Source organism: Leptosomus discolor, chromosome 3, assembly GCF_034619465.1.
Source record: "Leptosomus discolor isolate bLepDis1 chromosome 3, bLepDis1.hap2, whole genome shotgun sequence".
NCBI lineage: Eukaryota > Metazoa > Chordata > Aves > Leptosomiformes > Leptosomidae > Leptosomus > Leptosomus discolor.
The window spans coordinates 6,760,492-6,779,830 of NC_141393.1; the positions used below are offsets into that span (position 1 = coordinate 6,760,492).

Genomic DNA, 19,339 nt, shown 5'->3' on the forward strand with positions numbered 1-19,339 from the left:
CTCGTGAACAAATATACCTGCTACAGACCTTTAGTGAATTGTACAGAGATGCTGTTTTTCTTGGAATATCTATGGGACATACAAACACGTAATTCTAACAGGATTGCAACAGCTCCATTTGAAGGACAGGGTGAATAAATCTTAAGTCAAGGATCCTGAAAAAAAAACCAGTTTGTTTGAGATACTTCTATTTGTCATCCAGCAGGTTGGACTTCAGTATCATTTGTACCATTGACCTTCATTTAAAAGAAATTCTGTAAAGGTAAATGAGCATTTTTCTTTGGTAGCATTTCCAAGGTTTTACAGTCGCTCCCCTAATCTAAAACAGCCTTTTTATTATCTCTAAAGAACAACGATCAACAGATCTACAGAAAGGTTTTTTGATGGTTCTGATCACAATTAAATTCATTATAGCAATTCTTTTAGTCTAGCTAAAATTCTAAGCATATGGCTGCGTGTTAAATTTTGTTAGGGATCCGGATCAAAACGGATATAACTGTAAGAATTTATATGGTGATTGTTACAACATAGATAAGGCAGACATATGCATGCCCTGGTGCTCTAATGAAGACAGCGAGTTATACATTTTAGTGCTATTAGATATAAATTATATTAAGCATGCTCAGTGTATTAAATAGTCAATGTTTAATGGGTGTAATTTGAAGTGGTAAGTAGTATTGCAGTATTTGGAATTACCTTTCAGTTTGCCAGTGAATGCTCAAGTTGATTTAACCAAAAAGAAAACGGAGAATGCATTTTCCTCTACCTGAGGGTAGAACTGGTGTTCTCACCTTGAATTAGTTCTACATTAACACAGAAAGACCATTAACAGTCAAGACTAAGGAAACTTTAAGATAGTATAGTACCATGTCAGAATGTTACAGATTTGTGCTAAATGTTTTAACATACTAGAATGTTTTGTATTGAATGTTAAATGTTGTAGTAACTAAAGAAACAGACTCATTTGGTTGGTTTTACACTTTTGTTTATGTGGGAAGATTATTGAAAAGGACTAAAAATGTGATGAAAAACAGCCTCTGACATTTCCATGACAGCTCAGAGAGGCAGAAAGAAACTTGAGGAAACCAAAGCTGTCCAGGTGACGAGTTCATCAGCTAAAGAGGGAACAGCCTCGGAAAACTGGGCTGCTGGAAGGGGGGACACGGCCTGATGTGGGCAGAGGAGCCCCAGGAGGCACAAGGCCGGGCTCATGACTGGCGATGGCGGCCACTGGTAGCCCCCGCCTGCCTTGCCACGGCTCCTCTGCGGACTGAGGGGTTTTCTTCACTCTTTTCTTCTTCACTTCGGGAAGCTGCTAGCAGGCCACAGCTGGAAAGATGCCTCACGCCTGATTTTACAAGAGCAAGACGACGGTTACGTGTGGAAAGCAGAGCTGCGGACACCCGTTCTGCTGAGGGAAACGGGGGCGGGCAGGGTGGCGGGCACCCGCCGGGCTCGGGAGACCGGCCTGCCGTGAGGGCAAGCCCCGCCGCAAGGGAGCGGGAAGGCGATCGGCCCCTCGCGTTCCCCGCCACTCGCAGCTCTTGTGCCGACCCCGCCACCAACCCGCCGGCCGGGGCCGGGGCCATTTCCCGCAGGCAGCACGGATCACCTCGGCACTCCGCCGCCACCGGCTGCCTCAGGCGGCCAAAATGGCGGAGGCGGCCGAGGGGAGGGAAGAGGGGGCGGGGACGGGAGGGGGCCGCCGCGGCGAGGCCGGGCCTCACGGCCGCCGTTAGCCACCGCCTCCGCTTTCCCCCTCCCCGCCGTCTTCAGCAGCGGCAGCGCCGCGGCGGAGGGGCACCGCCGGCGGGGAGGAGCTCCCGGCCGCGGCCTGCGCCGTTCCCGCTCCCTCAGGACAGCCTTGGGGCGGGGGGGGGGGGAAAGCGCTCCGCCATCCTCCCTCCTCCTCCCGCCGCAGGCTCAACCCCGTTCCCCTTCTCCCCCCACCCCGCAAAGCCCCTGACCTGCTCCGAGTCCGGGCCAGAGGTAGGTGCCCGCCTCGCAGAGGCCCTTTACCGCGGCTGCCTCTCGCCGGCCCCGGCCGTTCGGCGCAGGGGTGCAGACACCCACCTGCCCGCTTCTCCCCGGGGGCCACAGCAGCCGGGCGGCCGCGGTGCCCTTCACTGGAGCAGGCAGAGGCGCCAGGGCCTCCCCGAAGCGGGCAGGCGGCGGTGCGGGGCCGGTCCTGGGTTTGCCCACCGGCCATGCCTCGGTGGCTGCCCGGCTTCTCTTCCCCTGCCGGAGCTGAAAACAGCAGAGGCTTTATTTTGGGTGATTATTTTAACTTCTGTTCCTGCAGAAGATCTGAGGGAGAGGTGGCTGATTAGGAAGAGCGGTGGCTCTGGTGGGAGCCCCTCTGGTCAGGTATGGAGGTGTCTTGGGAAGGAGGTGGTCTGCGAGCCCTTCCCAAAGGTGGTCCTGGGATGCTCTTCCCGCAGTTGGATGGAGCGTGTTGGCCTAAAGCGCAGCGTCCCCGGTCTCACTCGGGGATGGCATCAGCGCCGTTGAGGAGAGGCCCCCAACCTGCTCCGTCTGGCCCCTGGGCTGGAAGCCAGCCTGCAGCACAGCTGGAGCTTGAACCCTGGAGCAGAGGTGCGGGTGTCTGGGTAGGCAGGTGGGACATGGGGCTGCCCACAGGTCCCCCTGCACCTCCCACGCTGGCCTTCCTCCCTCCTGTGCTAGCAGGTGGTTTGTAACTGTTAACTTAGTCTTATGTGAAAAGACCTGGAGGACCACTGAGGTGAGTATTTTTAAGCCTTATGTGCTTCAGTGGCTTAGATGGCTGAGGGCTGTACGTGTGTTCTCCTGTAATCTTGAAATGAATTGCGCTGAGCTGATGCACCGTCGGTGGACGTGAAAGATGATGTGCGTTTAGACAAAAATTCATGCGCTCTTGTGAATTTCTGAATTTGAGCAAGATTCGCTTTTTAATAAGGCCAGAGAGGATATTGCAGGGGGGAACTTGTTACGTGACTTTATGGTGTTAAAAGTCCTTTTACCATGCTTGTTACGATAGTACCTAAGTCGCATGGATCCCTGCTGGTGATGACAAACTGTTGTGGTGCGGGTTGTTTGGGTAACCAAGCAAGCTGCCACAGTCAGGCCAGGCCTGTATGTTAGGAATGTATATTGAAGCCAGGTCCTGTAAACAGTCACTACGTGTGGAGTCTTGTTGCTAGGGCTTTGCACAGAAATAACGAGACACACATGAGTGCCTCTTTGAAGTCCTAATGTGCTACCTGAAGTATTTGGAAGCCAGGAGGATAGTCAAGGGTATCATTTCCGTAGTTTGTGAGCTTCAGTATTGGGATTTCCATTTATAAATAAATTCACATCTTTTTATGGCTTGTTTTGGAGCATAGCCAAGCAGAACTATATTGTTTATGTGCGTAGATTTTTGTGTCTCCTACAAAGATGTCTATTGTTTACACAGAAACTGTAAGAGGAATGTTTTGCTAACATTTGGTTAGCAATATAAACTGACAAACACAAATGCAGACTAGAACTTGAAACAAAAATAGCCCTTCTCAGAGCAGAAAAACACAACTGCCTGAAAACTGCTTTTCAAGGAAAACTATGCACCTTTTGGTGCTGTGTTTCTTTTGAAACTCAGCTTGCGTCATTTAGGTGCCTATAAATCTTCTATTGCACGTAACTTTCACAGCAACTTAGTTTCATGCCTATGTAACCCTCTAAGCAGTGTTTCTGTTACTTAACAAGATTGGCTGAATTGTGATTTTTTTTTTTTTTTAATTAGTTTTGAAATTTGTTTTTATTTGGGTGTGTCCCGGTTATATTTTCAAATTCCTGAGCTGACTGCAAGGAATTACCCTCTCCATTGTCAACATGTGACTTTTCCATTAAGACTGACTGCTGCCTTCTCCTTCCCTTAAGAAACTTTCAATGGCTTGAAATAGCATGACCAAAAAACCTCTGTTTTCAATATTCCGTGTTCAATATTCTATTCCAATTTGGAATTTTTACTTTCAAAAAAAAAAAAAATTCCACTGCCTACTTGGAGAGTAGTTACAGAGCCTGTGGGGTCCTGCTTTACATCGTGGTGCGATGACTTAGCGGACCCCGAATGCAAATTTCCAGTCGTGATCATGTGTATGAATGGCCTTTAATCTCTCATTTGCACTGTTTCTAAGTCCAGTGATGACCAGTATCTGCTTACAGTCAAGTGACTGATACCTGTTTAAATGTAAGGAGTAAATTGTTCTCAGAAGTGCCTAAAAGCATTTGGTATTGTATAAAAAAGGGATCACAGTAGTTTAGAAACTCCACAGCAGCAGAGTGTTTAATTTTTAATATATCAGCAATGATGGCTAATAGGTATTCATCAGATTATACACGTCCAATAGAAGAAAGGCAGAATTTCGGTACTTGCACATCTCCTAATGCACACCAACATTTTTTTTTTTTTTTTTTTTTTTTTAGAATTATTATTAATGAAGTGGTTTTGCACTGCATTTTTGTGCTATTTTTTCTCCCTATTTCTTAGCTTGAGTATTTCTACCTGTCAGGCATGGATTCTTGCTTTCCTGACTAGTAGCATAAAATTCTATTTTAATATCATTATTACTGTCTTCATTCATTATTACAGTCTTTGTTCATTATTTCTACATTGCCTGATCCTCTCTAAATGAGTATTCATATCTAACTTCTATTTGATGTTTCATTGTAAATATTTACAGGTATCTTTTCCTTTTTCAGCTTTCTCCATTGACATACAGAAGAATATGTGCCGATTCTGCTACTCACAAGTATTGTGTTTGTTTTTATTTTGTATGTTTTAGGAAGCAGAAAGCAAACCGTTTGTTTTATGTCTTGTGTAGTGCTTAGTACAGTGGCATCCTGTTGTGCAACTAGGCTGTGTAGGGAGAACAGTAAAAATGCTGATGTGGAAAACAATTTTTAGTGCTGCTTCTATTTTTTTTTGGTTTTACAGGTAGTTCATTTCATGAGGCTTTGAGCTTTACAGGGACCTCAGTGTGACTGTATCCTTGCACTGATGTGGCTGTTCGCTGAAATCACTGATTCTTCCGTTTGTATACGGAGATCCTTCGCAGGAGTAATTGGAATTAGAGGGCTGGAGCAAGATGTGGTTGGAATTAGACCAGATGGAAAAAAAACATTCAGTTTTCGGAAGGTGTTGGTTTTATCACCTCCCAGGAATAGATTATATGTTTGATTTGTTACCTAAAGTTTCGCATCATGAACGTATTCTTTATGTGAAAATAGATAGTCTTTTTCCATTTTAGGTGTTTGCTTAGATAGTTGTATTCTGGCAGATTCTGTGGGTGCTTTAGGATGATGTCTGCTAACACTAGCATGTCAGAATTCCAGTATAACTTGGTAAATGAAAATAGGACAAAAGAATTCCCTGGTTAAGTTCAGAGTTCCAGATTCAGTAAGGTTTCTGTCTTTTTCTTTCTGTTCTCTTACAGGAAAAATGATACTCACCCAGCATTCCTGAGCAACAAGAATGGGTCCAGATGTACCTCTGCTGAACGATTACAAACAGGAGTTCTTCTTGAAGCGCTTTCCACAGACCGTGCTGGGAGGTCCCCGGTTTAAATTAGGCTATTGTGCCCCTCCTTACATATATGTGAATCAGATTATCCTTTTCTTGACGCCATGGGTTTTGGGAGGAGTAGGAACGCTTTTGTACCAATTAGGCGTCATGAAAGACTATTATACCGCAGCACTTTCAGGAGGACTGATGTTTGTTACTGCCCTTATTCTTCAGATGACAAATCTATATGCAAAGCAGAAAACAGTGACAGTAGAAAGAATGCAAATTCAGAATACCCTAACAGATGAAGATGAGTTTGAATTTTCCAGCTGTGTAGGTTCAGAGACAGTAAAATTTATTATTCCTGGCAAGAAGTATCTAATCAACACTGTGTTTCATTCCCTTCTGGCAGGGGTATTGTGTGGGTTGGGAACTTGGTATCTGCTGCCAAACAGAATAACCTTGCTGTATAGCAACATTGGAGGAACTGTTATGATCTTTGTATTTGGATGGGTGACTATATGTATAGGAGAGTATTCGTTAATCATAAATACAGCTGCCGAAACAGCCACTTTCCAAGCACTGGATACTTACGAAATCACTGCTCTGATGCGACCTTTCTATATTTTTGTCTTTATTGCAGTGGATCTTGCACACAGGTAAACGTAAGACAGTATTTAGCTAATTAAAGTAATGGTTATTCTATAGATTTTTTTATAAGAAAGATTAAATTATTCTCCTGAGGAAGTTTATTTTGAGATTTTAATCAACTGTAGGAACTCCAAAGAAAGAAGCTGGAAGAGTATGCTGTAAAAATTGAGGCTCTACACTGTGCACAAAAAGTTATTCTTAAATTTGTATAGCGTTCCACGTCAATTAGGAGGAGCAGTTTCTAAGTAAGGGACAGCTAAAATTATCTTCTACCATGTCAGTTGCAGTATTTTTGTACAAGAGCATTTGCATCAACATCCTTTTAAAGGAGATGTATTCAAAAAAAGTGTTCCAGACCCGGACTCGTAGATCTAAACATCGCAGACTTCAGGAGCACTGGATTTATATCCAGATTTCGTCCTGGAGTATTTTCTAGTTTAGTCTCTGCAAAGTGATTGCAGAGGGTTTTAAATTACAGGCAAAAAAGGACCACGAAATTGGTTTTAATGAGCGGATAAGCAAATGTGAACATTGCTGTGTCTTTGTCATGTGGATTTTGAACTTGGATTTTTAAATGCTTTTGTAATACGAAAGAACTATGTCCGCCTACAAACAGGAGACTTTTATATTTCCACATTTCAGATGAGTGTCTCGGCCGAAGTATTTGTAGAATCTTTTAAAACAAGATGCTTTTAGATTTACGTTATGCATTCTTTCTCCCTGTCGGGTGATATTTGTATCACTTTGTCACATGTGCATAATTTATGGTTGGGGTACTTCAAATGCATTTAAAAAAAACAAAAAGCATGTTCGATTTTACTAGTTTTGCACTTGGAGATGTCTTTGTTAAAAGATTTACCCTAGTTGCCTTTTTAATTGTGATAGGAGAATTATACACGTGGTCTTGGACCCCAAATTCTTCCTGAGGACATTCAGACATTCTCCAAATTCCTGACAAACTTCCTTTGAGGCTTACTTACTTGTTTAGTAAGAAGCAGAGAGAAACCAAGTATCTTAGCAGTCCACCTTTAACTTAATTAGCTCGCTGGTGGACCACTTAGAATTCGTGCAGATTTCTAATACTGATCTTTGTATTTTTACAGGAAGATTTTATTACTTTTATGTAGAAAATAATATTCCTAAAGAGAGTTTATCGCTAGGTGTACAGGCAACATGCCAGTTCTTTCAGAGTTAAGGCTTACGCCTTGGGTCTTGGACTTGCATAACGTTTCACTTTTGTAATTCCGAAAAAATACTTGGCATTTTTTTTGTTAGACAGTTGAGGTCTTATAGCCTGTGGACTTTCCTTCCTGCAGTGTGTTATCTCAGCAGTGTATTGTTTTGATGCTGTTGTGAGAATACACTCAAGATAGTTAGGATACTTCCATCACTTGACTCATCTGTGTAATCTGAAGGCTTCAAATCTTTTGAATGAAAAATGAGCCTGTGTTCTGATGCTCTAATTAGTGTATTACTGCCCCAAGCGTAAGTGTATGTCCTTATTTTTCCTTTTACAAGGTACTAGTTGAGGTTTTGTAGATTGAATATGCCACGTTTATACTTGTAGATTTGCTGTAGTAGTTAACCAGAAAGTCTTCCCACACATCAGTTTCCTTTTCCTTCTGAGAAGTCAAATTCATTTCTTTTTTTATCCAGGTTTGCTGTCAACACACCCATTCTAGAACAGACAAACCAGATTTTGCACATCATATTTCTTTTTCTGCCATTCTTATGGGCAATGGGAATTCTGCCCCCGCTTGACGCACTTTTTCTGTGGGGAATGGAACAACTGTTGGAGTTTGGACTAGGAGGTTCGCCTATGTCAAGTAACACAAAGTAAATGTTATTTATATAGCTGTAAAATATATCAATATTGTTTATAACCTTTTTCTTTTCAAGCAAATCTCTTTTATTTTCTCCTTCACAGGTTATTAGTAATGTTTCTCATTTCTGCTGGAACAGCAATAGCGTCGTATTTCATTCCCAACACTCTCGGTGTAATCCTCTTCATGACTGGATTTGGGTTCATACTGAGTCTTAACCTAAGCGAGATTGGTTTTGCCTTCAAACACACCATGATCAGCCATTTAGCCTCCAGCAAATCTAAAAACATGCACAGAGGTCTTAGAATACCATTTGGGTGGAGGGAATTTATTTTTTATTTGACCGTGTTGTCCTTTGCTCTCGTAGAAGCTAGCCTGTTGCATCAATTTGCAGGCTTTTCGTCATTTTCCAAAGCCAGTCCTCAAGCTATAGCAAGTTACGTTCTGATCATATTGCTTACAATTATGTGGATTCTTAGAGAGATTCAGAGAGTGTACTTGTTTGGAGTCTTCCGAAACCCCTTTTATCCAAAGGATGTCAGGACTGTGACTGTGTTCATGGAGAAGCAAAGAAGGCTAATGAAAGTTGGTGTTGTCAGGAGGATTTTACTAACACTAGGTAGGAATACACACTGTCTGTTGTTTGTTAGATGATGCTTGTAGGAAGAGTGAAACGACGCTAGCATTACTGTCTGTGCCAGAGTCTGTGAATGAACTAAGAAAAACCAAGTAGCTGGAAATACCTGTTGTTTTGCTAAATTGTACATTGAGGTCAAAATCACCAGTTCAGAATATTTGAAAGTGATTATTAATTTTATTTATTTCCTTTTTAGGGGTAAACCTAAAAAGTTGAGCTTTTTAAAAGTCCAGCTCAGAAAGCAAGGCCTTTTAAAGGATTTTAGTTATAACATCAGGACTCACTTTTGGAAAAAATGTCTCTTGTAGATTTTTTTTAAAAGGTACTTGGAAACAAAAGTGAGTTGAGAGTCTTCATGCTGACTGAATATTTGGTTCTTACAACTTGCTAGTAAAGGGAACAGTCTCCTTTCTGGTAGGTTAGGGACAAATGTATCTGCTTTGGGGGAACTGAAATTTGAGCTAAATTATTTAATTTTATGAAGAATCATCGGTTTGGGGAAGTGGATTGATGAACGCTATTCCCATGTTTATTTTTACTTATTTGAGTCTTCCCATTCTCTTGGGGACACCAACAAACAACAGAAAAGTAATGGCAAGTAACAACTAAGCGTCAACATAAATGTTTGCCATCTTAGGCCATTGGTGCAAATGCGCTGTTTGATATCCTGGAAGCGTAATACAAAGAGGAGTTTGCACTATTGACGGGAAGAGTTCTCTTTTTATGCCAAGATTTCCATTCTGCAATAAGACTGCTTACCTCTGTAGATGTTAATTGTGTTTTTGAAAGGAAATCAATGATTCTTTTATTTCAATTACAGTGTCTCCGTTTGCTATGATAGCATTCCTGTCACTAGACCGTTCGCTACAAAACCTTCATTCTGTGTCTGTTTGCATTGGATTCACAAGAATATTTAGGATGGTAATTTGAATTTTAAATACGATAGCCTAAGAAATTCTCTTCTGCATGTTTTAAGTATTAAGGAGACTTGGAAGAAATATTCCAGGTCATGAAAGCAGAGATGGATAAATACATTTTAAAATGTGTGTCTAACATATCTCTATTTTAGGTCTGGCAGAATACAGAAAATGCCCTCCTGGACATAGTGCTCGTGTCAATAGCACAAATGTTGGTGTTTAATCCAGACCTCTGGTGGAACAGGAGCCTTGATACAGGAATCAGACTCTTGCTGGTAATCATTGTGATATAAGCAGACAGTTGTCATTTAAAGTCTTTTTGTTGCCCTCTCCTGTTAGAGAATTACGGAGCCCAGAACCTGGTAAACAGAAGCTAAAAAACTGTGTGCTGAGATACACACTCTCACACCAGTCAGTGCTAATCACACTTCGTTTTCTTAAAGTTATTGGAGGGAAGGCAGCTTTGGCAGTGCTGAGTATGACGTGGTACAGGGCACAAATAAACGTGCTTGTCCTATCTGTCTTGCAGGTTGGTATCCTACGGGATCGGCTGCTTCAGTTTGCCTCAAAGTTACAGTTTGCCATCGCTATTCTTTTGACATCGTGGACGGAGAAAAAACAACGTCGGAAATCTACCGCCACCTTAATCACTCTCAATGTCGTGTTCTTCCCGATCCTGCTGACCTTCATCACCATCTCTGCCCTCCTTTCTTCCCCCTTGCTGCCGCTCTTCACGCTGCCCGTGTTTTTGATTGGGTTTCCCAGGCCTATCCGAAGCTGGCCAGGACCTGTGGGCGCTGCGGCGTGTGTTTGCTCCGACACCGTGTACTACCAGCAGATGGTTCCCAGTCTGGCTGTTGCTCTGCAGTCTGCACTAGCAGCCGGTAGCCTCGGTAGGTGTGCTGTGCAGGAATGTAGCTAAATATTTTAGGAAACATGGTTTTGTTGGGGGGAACAGGAGAATCGTAGCATCTGATTTAAACCACATTTCACAGCGTAGGTTAAATCTGATACTCAGAGGTCGTTCAGTTGAGGAAAAAGTGCCTAGTTTTATCCTTCTACATCTGTACTTGTTACATTCTTGTAAGAAAATAATTCTGGTTTGTTACTTTTAAAATAAGGAGAAACTAAACGGTGATGAAACAGTATCAGTCCTTTTATACTGAACAAAAAAGGATGGTGTGCATTCACCTCACCTTCTTGGAGGCAATAAATTGAGGAGTTCTTTTGACAGTGGGGAGAAGGAGGTGTCGAACTGCTCTTTGTGGTTGTGTATGTGTGTCTCCGCATCAGTGCGCTTACTCGGGATCCAGAAGGTGACTTTGCTAATTTGACTGTGTTGATTAGCTGTGGTGAATATGGATGTTTGTAAAACACATGATGTAGCCTAACTATCAGTAAACAGTTGAGAACAGAACCAGTTGGTAAGACTTAATGTCACGCCTTGTGCAGGCAGTCAGGGTAGCATAGTAACGGCACTTGTGGTCCTAAAACCTGTGGAAAACCTCATGATGGGTATTGCGTAGAATTATATAAATGGAAGTGGAGAAATGACGAGTCTTCTTCCCAGCTGGAGACAGAATAACTGTTAAAACTGCAAGCTGCTTTTCTTGAGAAAGTCTTCATGTAACCTGAATAACCAGAAGATCATTGTGCTTGGACAGGAGGCAAATATTTGCATAAGCCTTTTAGAAAAAAGCTTGTGACTAGAAAAAATGGGGTAATATTTAAAGGCAGTGGAAGTTAACATCACACTTTTCTGAAGTCTCTGTGCAGTGCTTTGCTAGGAAATGCTTGCTGCACTTTTAGTCCTGGTGTGGAGAGAGGGATTGGAAAAATAAAACTGGGAAGCTTTTTTCCTCTAAAGAAGAGAGACACTTCAGCTTGTCTACTGCATCAGGCTATGTATGTTTTATAGATCTATTTATATTATGTATTTATCTGTTATATCTATTTTATGTCTATGTGTATTACATAGATATTTTTATATATATACATGTATCTCCCCATTGCCATCATGACTGTGGTGGCGTGTATGCCTCAAATTAAATAATTTATTACACTGGTCTTGAGGGGAAAAAAGTCTCCTCTTTAATGGGAAAATCTGTGAATTAATGTCTTCAAGCAAGGAAACGTGTGGTGTTCTCGGATGAGTTCAAAATGAAGAAGTACCACTTTGTGTGTCTCTATTTTAATTTAAAACCATACTTTTTTCTGTGTTAAGGAGTTTTAGTAGCTTTAACAGCTAGCAAGAAAAGAATTAAAATCTTTGCAAAATGTTAGCAAGAAAATGCACTTCATTAGCTCAGTGGGATAGAAAAGGTTACTTAAATTTTAACTACACCTTAATGGTTGGTTTCACTGATTTCATCTTACAACAGTCTAAAACTGAAATTCTTTGTGCAGGTGAGTGGTCACTTGGATGTGAGTGACAGCATAAGCAGGTCATAAACTGGCAGAGAATGTCACGCTTAAGAACAGCAGCATTGTATTGGGGAAGCTGACAGTAGGCTGGAACTTAAATACAGGGTAATTGCCAGTTGCTAGGAAGTTTGGCATTGCACTTTTTGTTGAAATAGGTAGAAGAGAGAAAAAGTGCCATTTTTTGTTGGGACGTGCGTCATCTAATTTTTACAGTGAGAGACAGATTGGGGGGGGGTTGGCTACGTATTACTCTGACGTGTGAGCTGAAGTTGTTCAGGACTTGCTTTTTGAATTATTTTGTGTGGCTGTATTTTTGGCAATGTCAAACTCGATACAGTGGGATCAGATTTATTCCCCACACAGACACACAGGAGTATTTCAGACAGACTACAGATGATTTTTGGTGCATCTACTGCTCATGTTCCACGTGTGTGGTACCGATCCACAAGTCTCTGAAGATGAGCAGGTGCCGAGGGGATTACCACTGTCCCTGCAAGCAGGTGCTCTTGCTCTGCCTCTACTTACATATCTGTGAAATGGGTGTGATGTCAGGTCATTGGTAAGCTGGCACTTGAGCAGAGCCATTTGCACTCTGGATTTCGCATCCTAAGGGATATTTTCTAATCATTCTGGAATACAGACAAGTCAGTTCAGGAACTGGTGGTGTAGGTGACAAATCCTGTTGAGTTACAGTTTTGTTTCTCCCATAACGAGTAGTACTCCACAGCAAATAGGGCCTTTAAGGCACTTACGTGCTAGATGAGGATTCTTTAATGTATTCGGCAGTCACGAGGATTTTAGATCTCCAGGTGACATCCGTGGGGACTGTGCAGTTGGAAGTGCAGCCAAAGACAATCCTTAATCATGAAGGTCATCTATACAGAAGGAATTGAGGGTGGGGTTGCTTGACCCTGGTCCAGTGTGACTCCTGTAGGCCTGCAGTTGTGTGAGGGTTTCCCAGTTTTCCACAGCTTTTTCCAAGATGGCACTACAGTTTCAAGACCTACCTTTGCAGCTAGTTCTGTTAGGATTCTAGGGTTACTAGTTAGCCAGTTTTCACTGATTTTGATATTGACGCAGAAATACCGTGTGTTTGCAGTTGAATTCCTCAGCTGGCATGTAGAAAAGGTTTTAATCAATATAATACCACAGCAATACCACAGGTTATGGTTTGTTTTGGTTTTTCTCCCCTTGTCTAGGTCTCTCTCTACCTGGATCACATTACTTGTGCCGCTTTCAGGATAGACTGATGTGGATATTGGTGCTAGAAAAAGGCTTCACTTACTGTGGTGTTAACATTAAGGTAACTGCACACTGAGAACTGACATACTAATGTTTTGAAATCACACAGACATTTTGCTGTGTAACATTTCAGCAATGTAACTATTTTACCTGATGTCAGTTTTTTAAGATGAGTGTTGTTGCTGTATTAACTAGTCTTGCAACTGACGAGCCGAGCAGATGTGAAATTTTTTATCATCTAGCTTGTGACCTTCAAGAAGCTGGCTAATAGGATCTGTGTGAGGCAAAGATTTAAGACACTGCTCTGTGTCTAATACGGTAGCGAGTGCTTTGCTATTGCTGTTACCTCTAGTTAGATTTGTAGGTTCAGTTGTGGAAATACTGACAATGGAACCTGTCTTTATTCGTTCAGAAAAACTTTGTTGCAAGAAAACAGCTTGCTGGCATTTAAGGATCTGTACTGGTGAAGACTAAACCCAAATTGTTTTCATTTATTCTTTAGGGGCTAGAATTGCAGGAAACATCCTGTCATGCTGCTGAAGCTCACAAAGTTGATGAAATTTTTGAAATGGCCTTCGAACATCAGGAGCACACAAAGATTCTCTCTCCTAATCACCATTTTGGACATGTTTTGACTCCTTGTACTGTGCTACCTGTGCGGCTGTATTCTGATGCCAGAAACGTGTTATCAGGAATAATTGACTCTCATGAGAATTTAAAGCATCTGAAAGATGATTTCATTAAAGTGCTTGTATGGATGCTTGTCCAGTATTGTTACAAAAAGTCAAAAACGTGGGAAAGCCCAGGCAATGCCAACAAAAACGAAAAAGGATCGTTTCCAGAAGATGGGCATAGCGGTGCAGTAGGAAGGTCCAGGCCTCCGAGGGAAGAAGATAGCTTTAGTGTTGATACAATTGAGGACTGGACTGATGATAGTGACATTTTTGGTCTTGAACCCAGTGGCAGATTGAAAGACAGAAAAGAACCTGGGCAGTTGGGAATGACACCAAAAGTACACCTGTCTATTCCGGGATTTGTAGAAACACAGAGCCGAGACGTCCCACAAGAAATGTCACCAGAAGATAAATTATACAGGGCTGTTGTGCTTGGGCTTCCTGCTGTAGACAAAGGGAAACAGGAACAAGTTCTACCTCAGGTTGAATTTAGTTGCTCTTACTCAGAGCTGTTGAGCATCCCTGAAGAATGGCGAACAGCCCCGGTGCCTTCTTCCAAAGTCAATGAAATGAGGCAGAGGTTTCCGGAGGAATGGTACCACTTCATTTTGAGTCAACTGGACTTTTTTCATCTGAAAGAAAAGCCTTCCAATTTACTTGAAGACCTTATGAAGGATAAAGCTTTGAAAGACTTGTACGTCCATGGAGTATTGTCGTGCTGTTTTGGTCTGTTTGGACTGGATAACACCGTGCCTGCCCCGAGCCATGTGTTCAGAGCATACACCGGTGGTATTCCATGGTCTGTTGGTTTGGACTGGCTAACTGGCAAACCAGAGCTGTTCCAACTGGCATTAAAAGCATTCAGGTAAAAGCAAAACATTCCCTCAGATTATAAAAGTTACATAGAGAGCACTGTGCTTTGAAAGGAAGTACCACTTCACCAAGAGTAGTTCACGTTAACACTCTGTCCTATAAATATATTTGTAGCTTCTTCCTACATAACGATTGCCGGCGCTGAAGACTGTGGTAGGGAGATTCCTTCCTTCTTCCCTTCCCCACGGCAGCTGCCTCCAGCGCTGGAAATGCACTGTGTCCAGTGGGGAGAAACCAACCCATGTTCATTGTCCCCATAGCCTAAGAGAATTGTGATGGAGTTAGATGTGTGGCGCTTTCCATTATCAGGCAGCGGGCACGGCGTTTGAGGTGAACGAAGGATGTTTAAGCTAATGTGTTTTACATCTGGGTGAGCTAAAAGCATACCCAGACTGACTTCCCCGTGGCTCAGCTGACAAGCAGTAACTCACGAAGTTGGGAGAGCTTGATAACATTTGATGGCGCCTCTCTGCCCTCAGCAGCCTGAAGAGCCCTTCCTCCTGCCGTCTTCTGCTGCGCTACTTACGGTGTGGCTTTCTGTACCTTTCAGATACACTTTTAAACTTATGGTTGACAAGGCAAGCCTGGGTCCCGTGGAGAACTTCAGAGAGCTGGTTAACTATCTGGAAGAATACGAAAACGATTGGTACATTGGACTGGTATCGGATCTTGAGTGGCAGCAAGCAGTTCTTCAGGAGAAGCCATACCTTTTTTCACTGGGCCATGACCCGAACATGGTAAGAAATAAAATTACTAGTAAGCAAGGTCAAAGTTTGGGGGTTTTTTCCACCGCTTTTTTTTTTTTTTTCCTTTTTAATTGTGTTCCAAAACACAAAGGCTTCTGTTTGTACTGGAGAGGAGCTGACATCACTGCTGTTGAAAATGGCACCACGTTGTTCTCCAGCCGCAGCAGTATTTCCCGGTTCCCTTCCTAGACGGAAGGATTGAACCGAGGACACTGGTTTATACGCTTTGCCATTTTTAAAGGGACGATATTCATAGGATGTAGCCCCAAAGCTTCATTTAGTGCTTTGTCACCAAAACGCTTGTGTGTCACCTTGCAGAATGTTCTGACCGTTTTGATCTGTCTGTTCCCAAAGGGCATTTACACTGGGCGAGTCCTCACCCTTCAGGAGTTGTTAGTCCAAGTGGGAAAACTTAATGACGAAGCTGTCCGAGGTCAGTGGGCAAATCTGTCCTGGGAGCTGCTGTACGCTACAAATGATGATGAAGAACGCTACAGCATCCAGGCACACCCGGTGCTTCTGCGCAACCTCACTGTGCAAGCTGCGGACCCGCCTCTGGGCTACCCCGTCTATTCATCCGAGCTTCTGCATCTGCCTCTGTTCTAGAATGTCGGTAGCACTTCTTTTTTTTAATTATTATTATTATTATTGTGTATTTTCCATCTGCATGTTGGGAATCAATTGTTCATTTATACGGGACACATAAGATTTTACTCTCAAGTGGCGTTGGGTGGCAGTGCCAAGCCAGCGTACGTAACTAGCGCAGAAATGGTGCTCGCCAGAGCCTTCAGCAGGCAGGAAGTTCTGAACCGTTTCCTTGCTGCTGGACCGTGTGAGACACCATTGCCTGTGTGGCTGACGAGCCAGGAGATGCTGAAATTCTCTTCTCCAGTTTCGAGAAGAGCAGCATAATTCTGATCATTCACTACTTTTGGTGCATTCTGATTTATTTTTAATTTTTTTTTTTTTTTCTTGGACAGGTGACTTGCACTGACAGTTACAGCTCATTCTAGTACCGTCAACCGCAGAGTCGGTAACCAAAGTGTACATAGGGCTATTTATATGAAATTTTGTTTTTTATTCTGGCCATTTTGTATTGGACCGAGTTCAGTTTTAGCATTTGTTATAACACGCGACTTGCGCGGATCTTCCTTCGTTGTAGTAAGTTATCGGCTGGGCTTTAACAAAGTCTTAAGGGACGATTTTTTACCAAAGTACTTGCTTTGGAGTTTAAAGAGAACTTAGGTAAAACAGTGTGATTCTGACACACTAACAACCTGTGTGACCTACTGATGAAAGAAGTAAACGTGTAATTAGGGGAGAGAAGGAATTTAAGTCCAAATGGATTAATTTCATCTTCTCCTTCCAATATTCATATTTTATATATATATATATATATATATATATATATATATATATGTTGTTTCCACATCACTATCCAGTCTTCCACAGATACAGTGAGAGCTTGATGATGCGGGGGGGCAGAGCAGAAATCCAGCTGTCTGTGCCAAAAGTAATTTCTTTTTTTTAACCTTACCAGGTTAGAACAGCGTTTGGCAATTGGTTGGTAATATCCCAGGTCTCCCTGAAAGCAGGCCTGGGTCACCTCTCCAGCAGCGTGTTCATCCTGTTGGTTACCACCAGTCATTAGCCCGTCAGTGCGTTCTCCCTGTCGGTCAGTAGGTGCTGCTGGCGTACGCTGAGCAGGGTGTAGGTCATTGTCTGTCTTTAACCTGCAGAATCGATTTAAATCGGACCTGCTCCGTAAAGGCTTTAGTACTGGTTTAGAACACCCAGCCTTGTGTTATTTGGAGCGTGTTTATTACTTTTACTCCTCACCTTTTAAGGCCTTTTTGTATCAGATAAAATCTGTCGCGGGACTGTGTACTTGGCTATTAACTGTTTCTTTTGGTCCGTGACCACAAATTATCTTAGAGAAATCTGCAAACTGGGTTGTGGTGAGGAAAAGCCTGTCAAACTCTGCGGTGTAACACTGAGATACAGGATGAAGCTCACGCAGAACGTGAGTGGAAGCAGCTCTTGGAAGGTGATCGCTTGGTGTGCGGGAGCATGAATAACAGAGAGGTGATAACCCAAGATCACCTTGCTGTGTGCGTGGAAGTACAGAATCACAGAACAGTTTGGGTGGGAAGAGACCTTTAACGGTCATCTAGTCCAACCCCCAGTCACGGACTAGGCCTTCTAGAGAGCACCTGTTTCAGCTCCCTCTCAAAAGGAACCACTCCTGGCAAGTGTTAAATCTAATTTTAAAACTTTCAATACCAGGAGTATCATGAACTTGTCAAGTCGTTCGCTCCAGTTCTTTGCTGTTCTTGCAGCGGTTGGAAAGTTGGAGTTTTCTACTAAATATTTAAACCTCCCTGCCTCATGTAAGCCTCTTACTACTGGTCTTCTGTATGGTCACAGAAAACGTAATTACTTTTTTTGTTTTTTTTTCCCAGCAGTCTTTTCTTTGAAGATGGCTGTAATTTCTGCCCTCATTCTTTGTCTTCTGTAAATGCAATAAACTAGTTGAGAAAAAACTGAAGAGAGCAGTGATCTTTCTCTCTTGCTTTCCTCTGGTTCTCTCCACCTGGTACCCAGCCTTCTGGAAGAGCGTTGCTGGTAACTGGCCCTGTGCTCCAGCAGAGACCCCAATTGGTACCAGATGGAGGAGCAGAATTAGCGATGTGCAGAATTCCTGTCAGCGCCGTAACACCCTGCCCCCTGCTGTCACGGGCAGCACGTCCTACAGCCCCTTATTCCTTCATATACTGAGCCAGTTCGCCCAGTCCAGTATGTTTTGCAACAGCGTGACCCCAATTCACGTGACGATTTTCTGTAACCCTCTTCAGGTGCCTTTTTTGGCAGAAACGCGAATTACAGCCTCTTGTTCTGTATCACAGATTGGTGCAGCTGAGTGCCCGTTAAGCGTGTTTTGTCTGTGTGCTCTTGGACCGTGTTCTGTTTGTGCAGGAGCATTTCTCTAATTTATCAGGAATTCAGAGCACCTTCAGGCCTGGTCTTGTCCGCAGCTCTCGGAAGCACGTAACCCACGCTGCTGTTCGGATCACCGACGGAGGCCTAGCACTGGGCTGGGTAGCTGGGACCGAGTTCGTGACGGGCCACCCCGCCATCTTCCCGGGTGACCGCTGAGAGCTGCGCTGTGTTTCCTACCCAGGTGGCTGCATCGGCTTCACTCGGTCCGTATCGACACCTACTTGCTTTACAGGTTGCCGTGTTCATCGCACAAAGGTAAGCGTAAGGCACCTTCATTGTGGCTTTGGAGAACCTTTATTTAACAAGATCAGTTTGAAAGAGTTTTAAAATCCTTACTAGAGGATTTTTTTTACCCTCTTTTTTGAGCTTTACCAAAACCATTATGCCCTGGAGACTGCCTCTGTCCCATTCATGTACCATAAAGCAACAGGAATCAGTTTAACAGAACGAAGCACTAGGGATGTGAAGTTTTCAAAGGGCAAGTGCTTTGTCCTTTTTTTGGAAAGGTTTTGCTTTCGGCATTTTCCTTGAACATCAGCGTCTTCTCTGAAAGAGGTCATTCTGTCACCACCTGGTCCCCGTCACCTTTACTGTCACTCCTTCCATGCTGGTGGTGGCAATAGCGTCGTCCCTGATGGTGGGTCTGTATCTGGATCTCCTGTTCCTCTGGAACAGCACGAAATGAGACACTCATCATTGGATTAGTCTTTTTTGGGGGATTTTGTGGGTTGTTTTTTTTTTTTTTCCTCCCCCTAGACAGTGGTCTCCATCTTTGTTAAAGGTCACGTTAAAAAAAAAAATCACTCTTGGCTGCTTCTTTGCTATGGCTGG

The 19,339-nt window shown here is 43.1% G+C and overlaps 1 protein-coding gene across 1 annotated transcript; it reads left to right on the plus strand.

Annotated features, from left to right (window-relative positions):
- Positions 1-5,478: 5,478 nt before the first annotated feature.
- PCNX4 (pecanex 4) lies at positions 5,479-16,808 on the plus strand. The gene is made up of 10 exons (XM_009953719.2): positions 5,479-6,180; positions 7,829-8,008; positions 8,100-8,614; positions 9,453-9,553; positions 9,702-9,824; positions 10,079-10,442; positions 13,173-13,276; positions 13,718-14,754; positions 15,313-15,499; positions 15,863-16,808. The coding sequence occupies exons 1-10, from the start codon at positions 5,492-5,494 to the stop codon at positions 16,112-16,114; spliced, it is 3,552 nt and encodes a 1,183-aa protein (XP_009952021.1). The 5' UTR covers positions 5,479-5,491; the 3' UTR covers positions 16,115-16,808.
- The last annotated feature ends 2,531 nt before the right edge of the window (positions 16,809-19,339 follow it).

Bases quoted from the DNA above. Each gene is read 5' to 3' on its own strand.
- PCNX4 (XM_009953719.2), top strand. From the start codon at position 5,492: ATGGGTCCAGATGTACCTCTGCTGAACGATTACAAACAGGAGTTCTTC. The intron at 8,009-8,099 runs GTAAATGTTATT...TCTCCTTCACAG, and splicing joins CCTATGTCAAGTAACACAAA to GTTATTAGTAATGTTTCTCA. The intron at 9,825-10,078 runs GTAATCATTGTG...TCTGTCTTGCAG, and splicing joins CAGGAATCAGACTCTTGCTG to GTTGGTATCCTACGGGATCG.